The 16,021-nt window shown below is 26.6% G+C and overlaps 1 protein-coding gene across 1 annotated transcript; it reads right to left on the reverse strand.

The window, feature by feature from the left end:
- Positions 1-14,730: 14,730 nt before the first annotated feature.
- LOC112284202 (salt stress-induced hydrophobic peptide ESI3) lies at positions 14,731-15,845 on the reverse strand. The gene is made up of 2 exons (XM_024523786.3): positions 15,409-15,845; positions 14,731-15,092 (listed from the first exon to the last, which is right to left on the reverse strand). Exons 1-2 carry the CDS (start codon positions 15,499-15,501, stop codon positions 15,009-15,011), a joined length of 177 nt encoding a protein of 58 aa, XP_024379554.1. The 5' UTR covers positions 15,502-15,845; the 3' UTR covers positions 14,731-15,008.
- Positions 15,846-16,021: the final 176 nt, after the last annotated feature.

Below are 16,021 nucleotides of genomic sequence, written 5' to 3' on the forward strand. Positions count from 1 at the left end.
AATTTTATTTATCAAAGACAGAATCAATACAAATTGATGTGGTATATTTTAAATCCATCACTGAACAAGAAAAGACTTGACATTGTCAAGAGGATTTGTGCTTATATTATAAAAAAGCTAAGCACACCCCTCAATATTGTATAAAAAAATAATGTAATTACAAAATAATGACTATGGTTGCCAAAAAAGATAATATGTGAGAAAATAAGTTTCTCCAGCTACAATAGGGATTGTGCAATAGAATCATATACAACATCTAGTAATGGTCCAATTTTCTCTTCAAATCACTCACCTTATTTTACAATAGATGTGTATTTAAGACCTAAAAATCACAAAGTCTTTGCATTATTAGATTCAATAGCCTCAACTTCTTTTATAGACAAAAACTTTCTTAAGAAACAAGAAATACCTTTAGTAAAGAAAACTAAACTTATACATATAGAAGTCATAGATGGTTATTTGTTATCTTCTAGAGACATTTTTCATGAGATTGTTCCTTTAAATGTTGTAATTAAAGTTCATAATAGTATAGTAATATTTAATGTAATAAGTTCTCCTTTTAATCTAATTATTTTAGGATTGTTATGGTTAAGAAATATAATCCTCAAATAGATTGGAATTTTCATAACCTTTATCTTTCTTATATTTTAATCCAAAAATTTTATAATGAAATAGAAATAGATAAGCCTAAAACATCCAAATCCTTACTGATTTGTGTAAGAGCTTTTATGCATGCGGCAAAAGAAGGATCATCTTTTGTTACATATGCTTCATCTATTTTTGATAGAAAAAAAATGTTTAGTGATATTTGTAGCTAATGTCAAGATTTCTATGATGTTTTTGAAAAAAAGAATGTAAATATTTTTTCAAAGCATCAATCATATGATTGTTCAATTGATCTACAAGAAAGAGCTCAACCATCATTCAAATCAATCTACAGCTTATCACAAAATGAATTAGCTATACTAAAAAATACATTGACAAGAACTTGGCTAAAAACTTTATATATCATTCAAAATCTCTAATAAGAGCTCCTATTTTATTTGCAAAAAAAAAAAAGATGGATCTCTATGAATGTACGTAGACTATCAAGGTTTTAATAAGATTACCATCAAGAATAGGTAACTTCTATCTTTGATTTCAAGAATTCTTGACTAACTCAATGAAGCTAAGATTTATAAAAAAATAGATCTATGAGAAGCACACAACATGGTCTACATCAAAGAAAAAGATGAATGGAAGACTACTTTTTGAATTAGGTATGGAAATTTCAAATATAATGTCATACCTTTTAGACTCATGCATGGACCACCTACTTTTCAACATGTCATTAATGATATTTCTTGATGATTTTATTATTTTTTATTTAAATAATATTCTAATCTTTTCTAAGAATACAAAAGAATATGAATTTTATATTTGTCACATGTAACAAAAAGTTAGAGATATAGGATTATATGCAAAGATATAAAAGTGTATATTCAATACTACTAAAGTTGATTTTTTAGAATACATCATTTCCAACAAAAGATTAATGATTATTTCTAAGAAGGTTTAGACCATCATGGATTGGAAAGTCTCAAAAATAGTCAGAGATATGCAATGTTTATTAAGATTTATTAATTACTATCAAATCTTTATTAAATTTTTTTTTCAATATAGGACTTCTCTTACACATTTGACATGTAAAGACAAATTTAAATGGAATAGAAAAGCTAAAATATCTTTTGAAGCCTTTAAGTTAATATTTCTTTTTACATCAATTCTATATCGTGTCAATTTTTCTAAGGTATTTTTTATAGAAATAGATACATCAAACTTTGCTATAGATACTATTTTATCACAAATGGAAGCATATGATAAGCTCTATCTCGTAGCTTTTCATTCCAAGAAATTTTCAATAGCCAAAATTAACTATGAGATCCATAATAAAGAATTGTTTACAATTATAGATTTATTTCAAGAATGGCATTATTATCTAAAAGACACTTTTACACTAATTAATATATAAATGGATCACAAGAATCTCAAGTACTTCATATTTACATTTATTTTGAATTATTGCCAAGTCTATTAGAATATGTCTTAATTAAGATTTGATTTTGAGATCATTTTCTTTGAATCTTATTTCTTTTATAGTAAATATTTGCTATTCTTTATGTTAATTTTGATGGATGTCATCAATGAAAAGCTTCAATTTTCTTGGCTGCATTTGTAAGATTTTTTGTTGGCTCCCATATACGTTTACTATTATCATATATGCACCTATGAACAAGATATTTTAACTTATTTTGGCACCGACTTGAATCTAAGACTTCTTCTACTTCAAACTCTTGATTATTATATATTTTTATAAGAGGAAGTGGCATTTGTTTTCTTTCCAAGATATTCATTGTCTTATATAGCTCAAGAAGAGACATATGGAATATGTGATGAATCTTCATAGATTTTAGTAGATATAATCAAAAAGAAATAGGATTGACTTATTCATTGATAAAAAAAAAAAAAAAAATCTAAGACTATAATAGTCTAACTTGTTACAAGAGCAAGTAGTCTTAATATTTTGATAAAGTACCCATACCTTGTTATCCACATTGAATTGTGATTTTTCTTTGCAATAGGCATCTGCATTGATCTTTTGTCATTCTTGAGCTTCCTTTAACTGCGCCTTTATTATTGCATGTAACTCTGATAAACAATTTATCAAATCTTTTGCCACATGATTATCAACTTTTGAAAAGTCAAAAGTATCAAGTCATGGATAATAACCATAATTGGTAAAGAAATGTATTTATTGAATGGAAGAGTGTATTAAATTATTGTATGCAAACTTTGTCAATGGCAAAAAAATTATCTAATCATATTGATGATAATTGATAGTACACCTCAAATACTGCTCTAAAATTTAATTCACTTATTTTATTTGCTTGTTAATTTGAAGATGAAAAGCCAAAGAGAATTTCATATCCACTTTTAAAATCTTGATATAAATTGAGTCTTTTCATCTCATATTATATCCTTAGATAATCTTTAATAGCAATAAATATTGTTAAAAAAAATTTAGCTATTTTTTTATTTGTGATAGATTTTGTATATGGTACAAAATATACCATCTTGATAAAATGATCTATTATCACAAATATAAAATCATACAAACTTGAGATTGGAACATCTTTGATAAAATCCATAGAAATAAAAGACCATGGTTGTTTCAAAATAGGTAATGGTTGAAGAAGTCTATAAGGTCAATGACGAGGAGTTTTGGAACTTGAATAAATATCACATGATTGTACAAAGTTTTTGACCACCTTTTACATTTGAAGCCACCAAAAATCTCTTGATGTTAGTTCCAAAATCTTGTTATATCCAAAGTATCCAACTGTTGAAAAGTCATGACAAGCTTGAAGAATGTATAATTATATTTCATCTTTTGAAATGTATAATCATTCCTTGAAGTAGAATAGATTATTCTTGAATATGAACCTAAAATTATCATGAGATTTTCAAAAATTATTCTTAATATTATAAATAAGAGGATCAAAAGATATATTTGATTGAATTTATTTGACAAAGGTTGAATTAACATTCAATGTTGATTTTAGAGCTCAAAGATGAAAATACTTTGGCTTCAAGAGAATTATTCTTTGATACTCAAAAGATGCATTTTTTTTTCTTTTGGTATAAGATAGGAATGTCTAAAATAGGAATCTAACAAACCTTGTTGTTTTTCAATGTCAAGATAGAAAGAATTTGCCTTAAAAAATCATTGGGCTTTTGGTTGTCACTAATTACTCAATATAGCCTTTAATTTAAAAAAAAAATACCAAGTTTAAATATAAAATTATCCTTATAAGGGCAATTATATCAATACATAAGCCTTAAATACTAAAGATTACCAAAAATGGTATAAAAATATTATAAAATCTTACATATTCTTACAATAAATTTTTTTAAACTTTAATATTTCATATTTCTCAATCGGACCATCCAAATTAACCAAAATTTGAATAAAGTACTGATGTACTTTTGAAAACTACCATGACAAATAATATTTATAATTACTATTTGTTATTCTTGAAATGAGTCCATAAAAAATTTTTCATTCTTAAAATGAATCCATGATTGCAAGGAGCTTTTTATTGTGGATCTTATAATTAATCTCAGTTGCTAAATAAATTTTGAAATAAAAAGCTACCTTGTTATATTAGAGCAAAGATTGATAGAGTTTGTTATATGCTCTAATATATAACAATAGTGCACTATTGGCAAAGTCTAATGCATTTATTTCTATAAAAAATGCCTTAGAGAAGTCAATACAATATAAAATTGGTACAAAAATAAATTTCTTTTTTAAGCATCAAATGATGCTTTGGCTTCTTTATTCTACTCAAGTTTGTCTTTATAAGATAAACGTTTAAGTGGAGCTGCAACTTAAGAAAAATTCTTGATGAAGATTTGGTAGTAATTAGAAAAGTATATACTTCTTATAAATCTATTTTTGTATAGATCTTTACTTATATGAGTTAATCAAAAAGACTTGAAATCAAAAGTAAAAGATACATATTCTTCATAATAATCTTGTAGACATATATTTCTAGAAATCCATCTTTTTTCTTCAAAAATAAGTCAAGAGCCTTGGCTGAAGATTTAAAATCTTTTTCGTTGAAAATAGCATCTATAATCTTTCTTTCTATAAATAATTCAAATAAATTTAAAATTATTAAATTAGAATGGCTAATGCCAAAGACAAAAGAACTAAAAAGTCTTGAAACAAGACTAAAGATTAAAAAGGCATTGAAAAAAATGAAGAAGGCTTCACTCTTGCCTCCATATATACTCTTAACTAGGAGCTATGTAGCAATGTTTTATAGGACCTCCAAAACTTGTTGACTTTGCAAGACATATATCTTAATTTACAAGAAAAGTTTTTTATATGTACGCCACATAGTTAGCTTATTTTTCAAGTTATCAATACGTGGTTAATTTTTTGACTAAGTTTCTAACCTATCAATCAACTACAAATACATATAAAATCAAATCAGAATCTTTAGAAAATATTATGATATAAATCTACTTTTTTATATTTCTAATTAGTCATATAGATAAATATTAGAATAAATATATATATATATATATATATATATATATTCATGAAAATTTAATAATTAATGCACTTAATAGAAAATGAGTTTATAGAAGAAAAATTTCAAAATTATTAAAAGAAAATAGTTTTTATGCTTATCCTAACTACTAATGTCCATCATTCCTCTTTTAAATTATAGTTGGTTACTAGACTACTTTCTTTGTGTTGATGGCATTATATACTTTCTACTACTTGATTTTTCTAGCTATCTAGATAAATATTAGATTAAGCTTCGGATATTGCATTTGTCACATGATTAATTAGGCTCTATTTTAGAAGTCTATAGATTATCTTTCTATAGATTTAGAATCTCTATTAACTCAATCTACTAATTCCTTTAAGTTCTAGCTTTGATACCTTTGTACATTGTCACAATCAATTTGGACTTGGTTTAGGTGAATAAATTGTCAATGATATTGTATCTCTTAAGACAATGTAAAATAATAACTTTATTTTTATTAAAGGCATAAAAAAAGGTTATACAGAAAATAAAAGATATAATAGAGATTATAAAAGTCTTTACATAAATAAAATCTATAAAAAAATAAAAATAGAAAGACTTATAAAAGTTCCAACCATAAAAGATAGTTAAATATGATTTTAAAAAAATAAGAGCCTATATATTCCTTCAAAAATAAAAAAATAAAAAAATCTTACATGATTTTTATCATGATCTATGTATAAGACAAAAGAGAGTTAAGTTGAATCTATAATAATAATCAAAGTCTTATTATTTGACTTTTATAAAAAAGACAAAAAATAATATGTAAAGAATTATCCAAACTATCAAAGAAATAAGTATTTGCTACAAGCTAAGCAAAGATCTCTTCAACTATTATCCATTTTTTCTAATCTTTGCAAAGATTTTTTGATGGAATTCATAACAACCTTATCAAAGAGATGCAAGGCAAATTCTATATGTGATTTTAGATAGGTTTAGAAAAATAACTAAATTTATTCTATAATAATATTTCTAAGAGTTTCTAAAAAAATTAGAAAATAACTTTTGACATGATATTAAGTCTTTTTTGATAATTAGACTTTTTTTAATGAAATATTAGCTTTTATTTTGAATGATAGAGATATGTATTTTACAATGCAATTATGTTGTGAAGGAATTGGATACTAAGGTTATAAACACTATAGCTTGACATCTATAATGAGATGAACAAATTAAAAGAATAAATAGAATTCTTTTTATGTATTTAAGATATTATATGGAAAATGACCTTTTAAATTCTAATATATTTAAATCTCCTAGTGTATCTTTAAAAAATACATCATTTCAAGTGATAAATTTATATAATTTACTAAAGCCTATAGACTTGGTAGAAATTAGACAAAGTGATGAGTCAACTTTGAAATTTTATTCAATGAAATAAGTACAATAAATGATGAATATGTCCATTAAATGGCTCATTCTATTATAAACATCAATCAACATCATCAAGATGTGCAACACAAAAAAATAAAATAAAATAAAATAAAATAAAAAATTGATAAAATATTAGCAACTTCATTTATCTAATACATTTTATCTAAAATTCTTCTAAGATTGTTCATATGATTGTGTATAAGAAGATGGATAGCTAAACCAGTAGGTGGTAGGCTATATATTTATTTACGTCTTTTTTTATATCAAAAATTATTTAGTTCCTTTTGAAAACCTCTATCTAGAAGCATCTTACTTTATTATTATATTTGGTGGCAAGGAAGCCAATGTATAAGATTGTTGTAGGATATGACAGCATAATAGAAGAGTGGTTGTGGCAATGTTGGATTTCAATGCCTCAATTTAGATTCTTAGCTCCTGGCATCTTTCTTGGATTACATTGCACTCACTCATTACCAAGATCTGGGTGCTACATAGGCCATAGTATTGCAAGACAAGTTTCTTTGTCTACCCATTTTTACAACAAACCAAAATTTAAAAACTTAGAATTTGAAAATATAGGATTTCAAATCCAAATCAAAATTTAGAAATCTAAAACTTGAAAATATAGAATTTCAAATCTAAAATACAAAAAAAGAAGGAATTTGGAAAGAAAGAAGAAATAAATTGAATAAACAATAAAAACAATTAAAGTAGAATATGATGAAGCAAAGCACTTTATAAACTTATATGTAAAAAAATCCAAAAAATTAACTAAGTGTACAACACAAGTTCATTTCCAAGGAGCTCATAAAGCAATTCTATCTTTCATATAGTTGTCAAAGATTTAAAAAGTCAAGTCAGCTCTCCACTAGTACTAAATCATATCATTGCTTGCATTCACTTAAAAAATCATCTTTCATCAACATCTTATTCCCACTTCAATCACCTCTCTCAAATCCAATGGTTCAACCTTCCACCTCTCTTTTATGCTTTTTAGTTTTGAACTTGGTCTCTATATTTTTAGTTTTTCCATCTTATTTCTAATTGTTATTGTCTACTACGTAGTTCTATCCCTCTTCACCTCCACTCCCTTAAATCATATTCACTACTTCATCTTCCAAAAGCAAATAAATAAACACATCCCATCATACACCTCTAATATATTGGATGCCTACCATTCTACCATCCATCTCACTATCCTCCACACTTCTCATTCTCCATCTGTCCTACATCCTTACGATGCACCACTACCACATTCTTACTGAGTTGGAAGAACTTGCAATACAGCCTATGTAAGAACTAGTTTCTAAAATCCTCCATCTAACTCAAATTGAACCATATTCCTCCTACCCAAAGGAGAGTCCATTTTCTTTATTGTTGTTGACTTCTATAGAATATCTAAACACCTTCATATCTATTTCTTTACTTGGAGAATTATATTTTTATATCTTGTCAACACTTAAGGCCCATTAGTACTCGTATATGTCTGGCAAGCTTAGTGTGGTAAGTTGTCACATACCTTTGAATAAAAAGATTGATTTTTGGGTGCATTTAACTATTTTTGTCTAAATTAGAAGCTTAGATTTTGTATTATTTTTATTTGATATAGTTGAAGCATCTACATATTTATATTCAATGACTAGCTTGAGAAGAGAAAGAATTTACAAAAGAAAAGGTTTTTATTCAAACCTCATTAAGATGGTGCAATTTTGTGATGTGCATATTTTCAATGAAAATCCTATTTCCATTGAAAATTTATTTGTATCAAAGCTAGGCAAAAATAGCTAATTTTATAGTTAGAAGATGAAGGTGAATCTAAAAAAAGTATACCAATGAATCTAACTTATGAACTTGGAGATGAATAGCTTTAGAATTGAAGTTTAATCATAAGTTATATTTGATTGATAAATCTTCAAAACTTAGATATTATGCCATCAAACTTCTTAGGCAGTGCAATCGTTGGTTTTTTTTTATACTCAAAGGATGTTCCATCATAAGAAAAGAGACATGATTTGCTGCAAATGTTGAAGCAGCTCCAATCATCTCTATATCTTTGCTTCCTGCTATTCTTATTATTTCTTGAGGTAGTAAATTTAGTTGATGCATTGCAAGCATTAATTTTCTCAATTGTTCATATGTTTATGCCATTGCATTCTTCATTTTAAGAAGCTTTGCCATAATAATACTTAGAGAAAAGAAGATATTTCATATCAATTAAGTCAAATAGAAGAGAGGACTTGAGAATAAAGAAAATACTAAAGATTATATCAATTTAGAAGAAGATAATGTATAAATTCTAATATACTTATGTCTTATCAAGAAATAAAAATAATCTACTTTTAATCAAGAAAAGACAATGCTTTGATATTATAAGTGTACTCTTGTTTATCTGTCAAGGACAAAAATCCAATAAAAAATAAAAAATAAACTAAGTAAGACTTTTTTCAAAGAAGTATGACAAAATAGAAATAAAAAAAATACATATATTAAATGAATCAACAACATCTATTAAAACAAAGAACTAAAAATTATCAATCAAATGATATAAATCAAGGAGAAATAAGCTCAAGAATTAACTCTAAAAAACTTCTTTTCAACATATAGAATCAACAACTGTTAGAATTGTAATAAGAATTGTTTTTTACAAAAATATTAGATAAAGTTCTAAAATTGTCTTAATCTTTATAACATTGAAATTAAGATAATCTTTATGAAAAATATGCTATTTTTTGAATAGATGGCAAGATGTAATATATATGATATCATAATCTTGGAAGAAACTTTCAATATTTAATAGTATTATTATAGATAGATACTACACTTAAGCAAATATAATGTTTTGTTAAAAGATAGTTTTAAATGCCTTAATAATAATCAAAGAATAAGGTGGTCTTATCACCTTAGCATGGAACATTATTAATAGTTGAAGGGACTTATGAACCACCTACATGTAGAATATAGATTAAAGCTTGTAGCTCAATGTATTTGACGAATCTTATACATATTAATTTTTGAAGCAACTTGGTTATTTCTTATTGAATTTGTCTACTAGAAGGAGAAGTAATGTAATACATATTTATATTACTTAGAAAATTTGAAGTAAACAAAAGTAGGTAAAAATATCTTAGATAAAAAATATCTTCTTTAAAAAGCTATAGAAAAGTATTTTAGACATAGATTACATCATTAGACTCTAAATTCTTTGATTTCTTTGTATTTGATAACAACTATTATAATTTATTTTGTTCTTATATTTATTTCTTTAATACTTAATTTCTTTTATTTTAAATGATACATAAGTATATTATCTTTTATGTAGATTCTTGAATTAGATAATTAGTACTTGAATTAGAATTTATTTTGTATAAAATATTTAGCTTAATTTATTATATCAATATAATTAAATATTAAAAAATAAAATAAAATAAAATCATAGTACCAACATTGTTGGTTTGATTCTTAGTAAATACTTCTTTGCAAGTAAGATATATTCTTATGAAAAAATTATAATAATATTTTTTATATCATTAAAACATAGGATTGTTTATAAAAATAAAAATTATTCCAAGGATTTTTTATTTACAAATGAATTGAATTATTAAAGTATAAGATATTTATATAAAAAAATATATTTATATATAATTTTATAACTTTAATTTCTAATTTTTGATATCCAATTATTTTTTCATAAAAAGCTAAAAATAATAAATACTAATTATGCTTATTTTAAATTAAACATGTGATTCTATTTTTTAAAAATTTAAATCTGCAGTCATTAAATTTATAGATTTAAAATTTATATAGAATTTTAGTAGAAATAATAAATATTTATTTTTTAATTGAAGCATATTATTATAAAACAACTAATTAATTTTTTGTATAACATGTATAAATATTATATAATTTATTTTAAGATGATGAATTAATGAATATTTTTTTAAAAAAATATTTTAGAAAGTTATAAATATCAATATATATATATATATATATATATATATATATATCACTTTTATCATAATACCTTTAAAATTTAGAAATGATAAAATAATAAAATTACAATTGATTTCTTTAAAATAGTTAAATTTATAATAAATATTATTTTACTAAAAATTATAAATATTCGCCTAAAAAATTGAGTTGTCTCATGAATGATAATAAAAAAAAGTGATAATAACAGTAATAGTATAAATAACAAAAAATGATAAAGTATCAAACAAATTTACAGCAGAAATACATTGTTTACTTGACATGAAAAAATGTTATAGATCTTCAACACCTTCTTGTTGAATTTTTTTAGAATGTCATAAAAAAAAGAAAAAAAGAAAAAAAAAGATATGACTTCTTTTAAAAAAAACAAACTTCTTATGCTTTCATACAATAACATCATTAGTGTCAAGATGTAGTGGGGACAGTGGCTATATCTTAAGTTATGGTCCAGAAGTACATGATAAAAAACAGTTTTCTTATATTTTAGAATAGATGTAATTTTTGATCTAAAACAATGACCACTTCATGAGTTTATTTTACTTTTAAATAGAAATATTTTATCTTAAAATGCCATAACTTTAGATATGCAATAGCAAACAAACAATATCAATATTTCTATAACAATTAGACTTTTAAACTTGGGACTTTAAATAATGTTATTACAATGATCTTATTTACCACATATGCCAAAGTATCCAACATATTTTCCTCTCTTTAAGAATTTAAAATATGTATATGCAAACAAGGTCACATGTGAGCAAAATCCTTCTCTACACATTCATTACATATTATAAAAGTCCACATGGTGATTGTTCAACCAAAGTGCTAACATTCACCAAAGCATTCCAAGTCATTTTCCTTGATTGATGTCCCTTACTAAATGTAAATTAAAGGGGACACCAAAATTCAATCCTTCACACTTGGGGCACTCAGTGCTCCATGGAAGCCACCAAAGTCATGTGTGAAACGGATCCCACCAGGCTCACAGAAACGACCGGTGCCATGTCATCAACCTACGGCCAATGGGTGGCTACCAAGTTACCCAGAAAAAGTAAATTCAATTAAATTTTAAATTTTAAATTTTAATTATATAAATGTATGTATGTATGTATGTATGTATGTATGTATTTATTTATTTATGTATGTATGTATGTATGTATGTATGTATATGTATAAATATATATATATATATATATGAGTGCATTTGATTACTATGACATATATATTTATATATATATATATATATATATACTAAAACTACAAAAATAAAATAAAGTAAATAAAAAGTAAAACTCTTCGTGTGTTCTTGTCTGTGTGAATCAATTCTTTAGGGTGGGAACCGAGAGTCAATGCTGAGAGTCAAGACGGGGCTTCCTTGGAATCCACGCCCATGTACGAGAATGAATGAATTTCTAAACCTAATGTTATCTGTTGTTTTTTTTTAGCTGGTTGGTTTTAGAGTGTAGTTGTTCATTTCATTCTACTGGTGATGTGTGATGCTTAAACTTGGAATAGATGAATGGCACTCATGGTTCTTACAGCTTTGATAGTGGAATTTATAAATGGAATATAAATATAAATAAAAGTGTGTTTATTTAAAAGTTATCATCATAACATAATATATTGTTTTGTGGTTTCAATTTGTCATGTTGCTCACAATGGTAATTGAGGAATTTTTATAGCACATAGAAGCCAAAAGCTTAGAAATACTTTTAAATTTTTCTTACATTTGATGATTACTGCTGTGGCATTTGGTGGTTTAGACATAAATTCTGTAAAAAATCAAATTCTCTCAGCTTTCAAGGTAAGAGAATAAGGGGTTTATAATCATTATCTTTTGCCTGAGAAATGAAGAAATAAACAGGATTTTATGAAATATTATACTTCGAAAATCATCAAAGAAAAAATACTATATATATATATATATATATATATTAAAAGATATTGAATATACCTTTTAAGTATATGTACACTATATTTGTATGTTTAAAAGAAAATAATGGAAAAAAAACATCTAAAAATATTAAAATAATCAATTACTGAAAGTATTACCTAAACACTTATTTCAAAATGGGTTATAACTCTTAAATCTTAAAAATGTTTACATGTGCTTAAACTCATAAACTTTAATTCATAAGGATCTCTAAGAAAATAAGAGTAATTAGATAATTAAAACACTCTTGATTTTTATTTTTTTATGAAAAAACAATATCTTGAAATGGTTACTAGCATAAAATCCAAAAATTTATAAATTTAAATAATAAAATAATAAAATAATAAAATGGGATGCATTGAAATATATTTTTAATTTTATTTGAAAATAAAAAATCAATTGAAAGAGAATAAAATTTAATAAAACAAGAGGTATAGCATCGTTTATAACATACACACACACACACACACACACACATACATATATATATATATATATATATATATATATTATTACTAAGTATGTATATTAATATGTATATAATATGATAGATGCATGCAATAATGTATTTTCTATTATAATCATTGCAAGCATTGTTAAAAATCTTGAAACTCCTGAGAAGACACCACATAATCCCTAAGAACTGAAAATTGCTTAATAAATGAAGCCCCCATATGCTAGTTAAATAAGTCCACTTTGTAACATGTAAATGAAAACATTATGCCACAAATAAAGTGAAAACATAAATAAATCAATAGAAATATAACAAGATATATATTTGAAATTGAACATGAAGTAAAATTTTGAAATCACTCAGAAAATAACGAAATATTAGAATGTTGACCTAAATATAGTCAATATTACAAATATTTTAAAAATTAAAAATCATTTTCAATCAAGGAAATAGAAAAATATTACCGATTCTCACATCAGCTATATAAAAGCATAAATGATTTTGCCTTTTTACCCCAATTAAATTTTATGAACTTGGAAAAGTCACATTAAACTGTGGCAAGTATTTGATTACTACTATGGACAAGTATGACATGCTTGTGAGCCTACAGAATTAATGAGCCTCTAAAAAATTGTATTTGATGGTTGACATCCACAAGGCCTTTAGTTATTGTAGTTAACTGAATTTTTATTTTACTTCCATTCTTGAAATCATGTTTAACATCTTGAAATCATGTTTAAAATCAGTTTATTATAGTTGGCAAATGATAAGTTGGATATACTTTCAAGTATGGATAGATATCAAAATATATGAAATGTTTTACAATTTTTGACAAAAAATAATTTTGACATCTAGCTTCGAACAATCAGTTAGTAATATTGACACATTTAATTCATCTAATTTTTCTGAATATGAACTTATTTTAATTATTAGTTGGATAAATATTTATAATTGGTAATTTGTTATTCTTGCCACAGCCTAATTTTAGTGACAGAAAACGTAACAAAAAAAATAATCATGGCATCTTCTTAAGACAATAAGGCACATTGGTCTTTAGAATCATAAAAAATAAATTGTTGTAAATATTGTGTGGTTACTATCAGTATACAAATAACTCTTAAAAATCTAAAGGTGTTTTCCTTAAATTAAGGATTTAATGGTTACATATGACTGATCCTTCAAAGTTCAAACATACAAATATGTATACATATATAATTTTATTAAATTAATTTGAGTAATCAATTCTTGACGATTTAAAAAAAAAAAAAAAAAAAAAAAAAAAAAAGGCTTAAAGATATTGTAAAATGTCATAAATCACGAAGAGGAACCATGAATTCAGATTACTTAATTGTTCTAATAATGCTTGCAATAAAATGTTTAAGTTTTAGGATAGTGAATATGCAAGGATAGTGAAGAAATAAGTTAGAAGACTTGGCATTTATTGAACGTTGTGTTAAATAATTTAGAAGGGTCAACACAATAATAAATTCGAAATTTTGAACAGCATTGTCTAAACAAAGTCCTGTTTGATACACATTCTCAACAAAGAAATAGGTTTTCACTTACTCGGAAGTGAGAAGTTCCAACACAAGAAATTTAAATTGTCCTGACCTTAGAAATCCAGTATGAAAGCTGATCACATATGACCTTGAAATCTACTCACAAATCATATTCCATTTGCTTTTGAGGGCCATGGCTTCAGCTACTGATGAGTGACCCCGTTGAATGGCAAAACCTCATCGTGAACGGGAAGGGGACCGTGCAAGCACAAACTGCATAAGTGATTATGCAACTCAAATATCCGAAGGACAACCGGATCTATAATGAGATACATAGAATAGTTTTGAACATGGCTATTTATTCACAAAGATCAACCGCTTATGTCACAAAGATCACAAAAACCTGACTATTTCTGTTCTTGTGAGGATTGAAGAACCGCGCTCTTATTAGGTACATCTTTCGGGAGGAGGAATGGCGTTAAATTGTTCCTCGAGCTGATGCAGCAGAGTTTAGCAACACTTAGGAGCTGTACATGACCTGGTGATGTACCTAAGAACTACAAGTGCTGGTGCTAGACTCACGCGACAATCACGTCTTCGTTTCCTCCATCTGTTGACTAAGCCACGATGACGTACAGAGCATATATGATTCCAGGAATGTATCCCAGGATCGTCAATAATAGACAGATCCAGAACTCAACCTGCCAAGACATCAAGTCATACAGCATGAGCACTCACGACGACAACACACGCAGCATCGTTCTCGCTGTGGAAGACCGCAAACAACTAGACAACCGGGCAGTCTCTGCGTCTTTGTCCAGGACAACATCCCTACAAACAAAGCAAACTAAACTTTCTAACTGCATAAACTCCCCTGCATGTAAAACGAAACTCCTCTGCTAAACACAACACCGAACTCCTCTTCTCCAGACACTCTTCGATCCAAACATTCAATCCAAATAAACATTTTAAAAAGAAAAAAAAAAAGTAAAAAAAGAAGAATATATGATCACTCACCCCGCAATTATACTTGAAGAACACGCCAAGAGGCGGTAAAAAGATGGCGAGGAGGATCTCGCACAACGTCGCAGCAACGCCTCCCTTGCCCATGGCTGCAAACTAACTCCACGAAATATCCAACTCTCGTGGGAAAATCCACCAAGAACACACTCAAAACAACGAACGAAGTTTGACAAAGTAGTAAGCACCACACAACGAAGCTCTAAAAACCAAAACAGAAAACAAAACCAGTGAGCTAGCTAGGTGTGATGAATCAAGTTGTTCTGTGCCTAGAGATGGTGTAGTAACAGAAGGTGTAGGCAATCGAAGAGTGCGAGGCAAGAGGCTGCTGAGGAGACGGCCTTGCGCATTGGAGTAGAAGACCGATTCAACCTCCTTCGATCCCTCTCGCACTAATTTTGCGTTTCCAATTTTACTAAAATTTCCTCCGCCTGATGTCACGACGCAGCAGCAATCGCATCTCTCTTGGATACTTAACAACCAGCCAACGTTTCAAAGGAGAAGAGGACCGTCCCCTTTGGATGACGGATGAATTCCAGCGGTATCGATGGATGATGGATGATCCAGCGAGGCACATGCGAAATGCTTGCCACGTGGGTGATTCTGTCTT

The sequence above is a fragment of the Physcomitrium patens genome, chromosome 7 (assembly GCF_059467195.1).
Source record: "Physcomitrium patens ecotype Gransden chromosome 7, ASM5946719v1, whole genome shotgun sequence".
Classification (NCBI taxonomy): Eukaryota; Viridiplantae; Streptophyta; class Bryopsida; order Funariales; family Funariaceae; genus Physcomitrium; species Physcomitrium patens.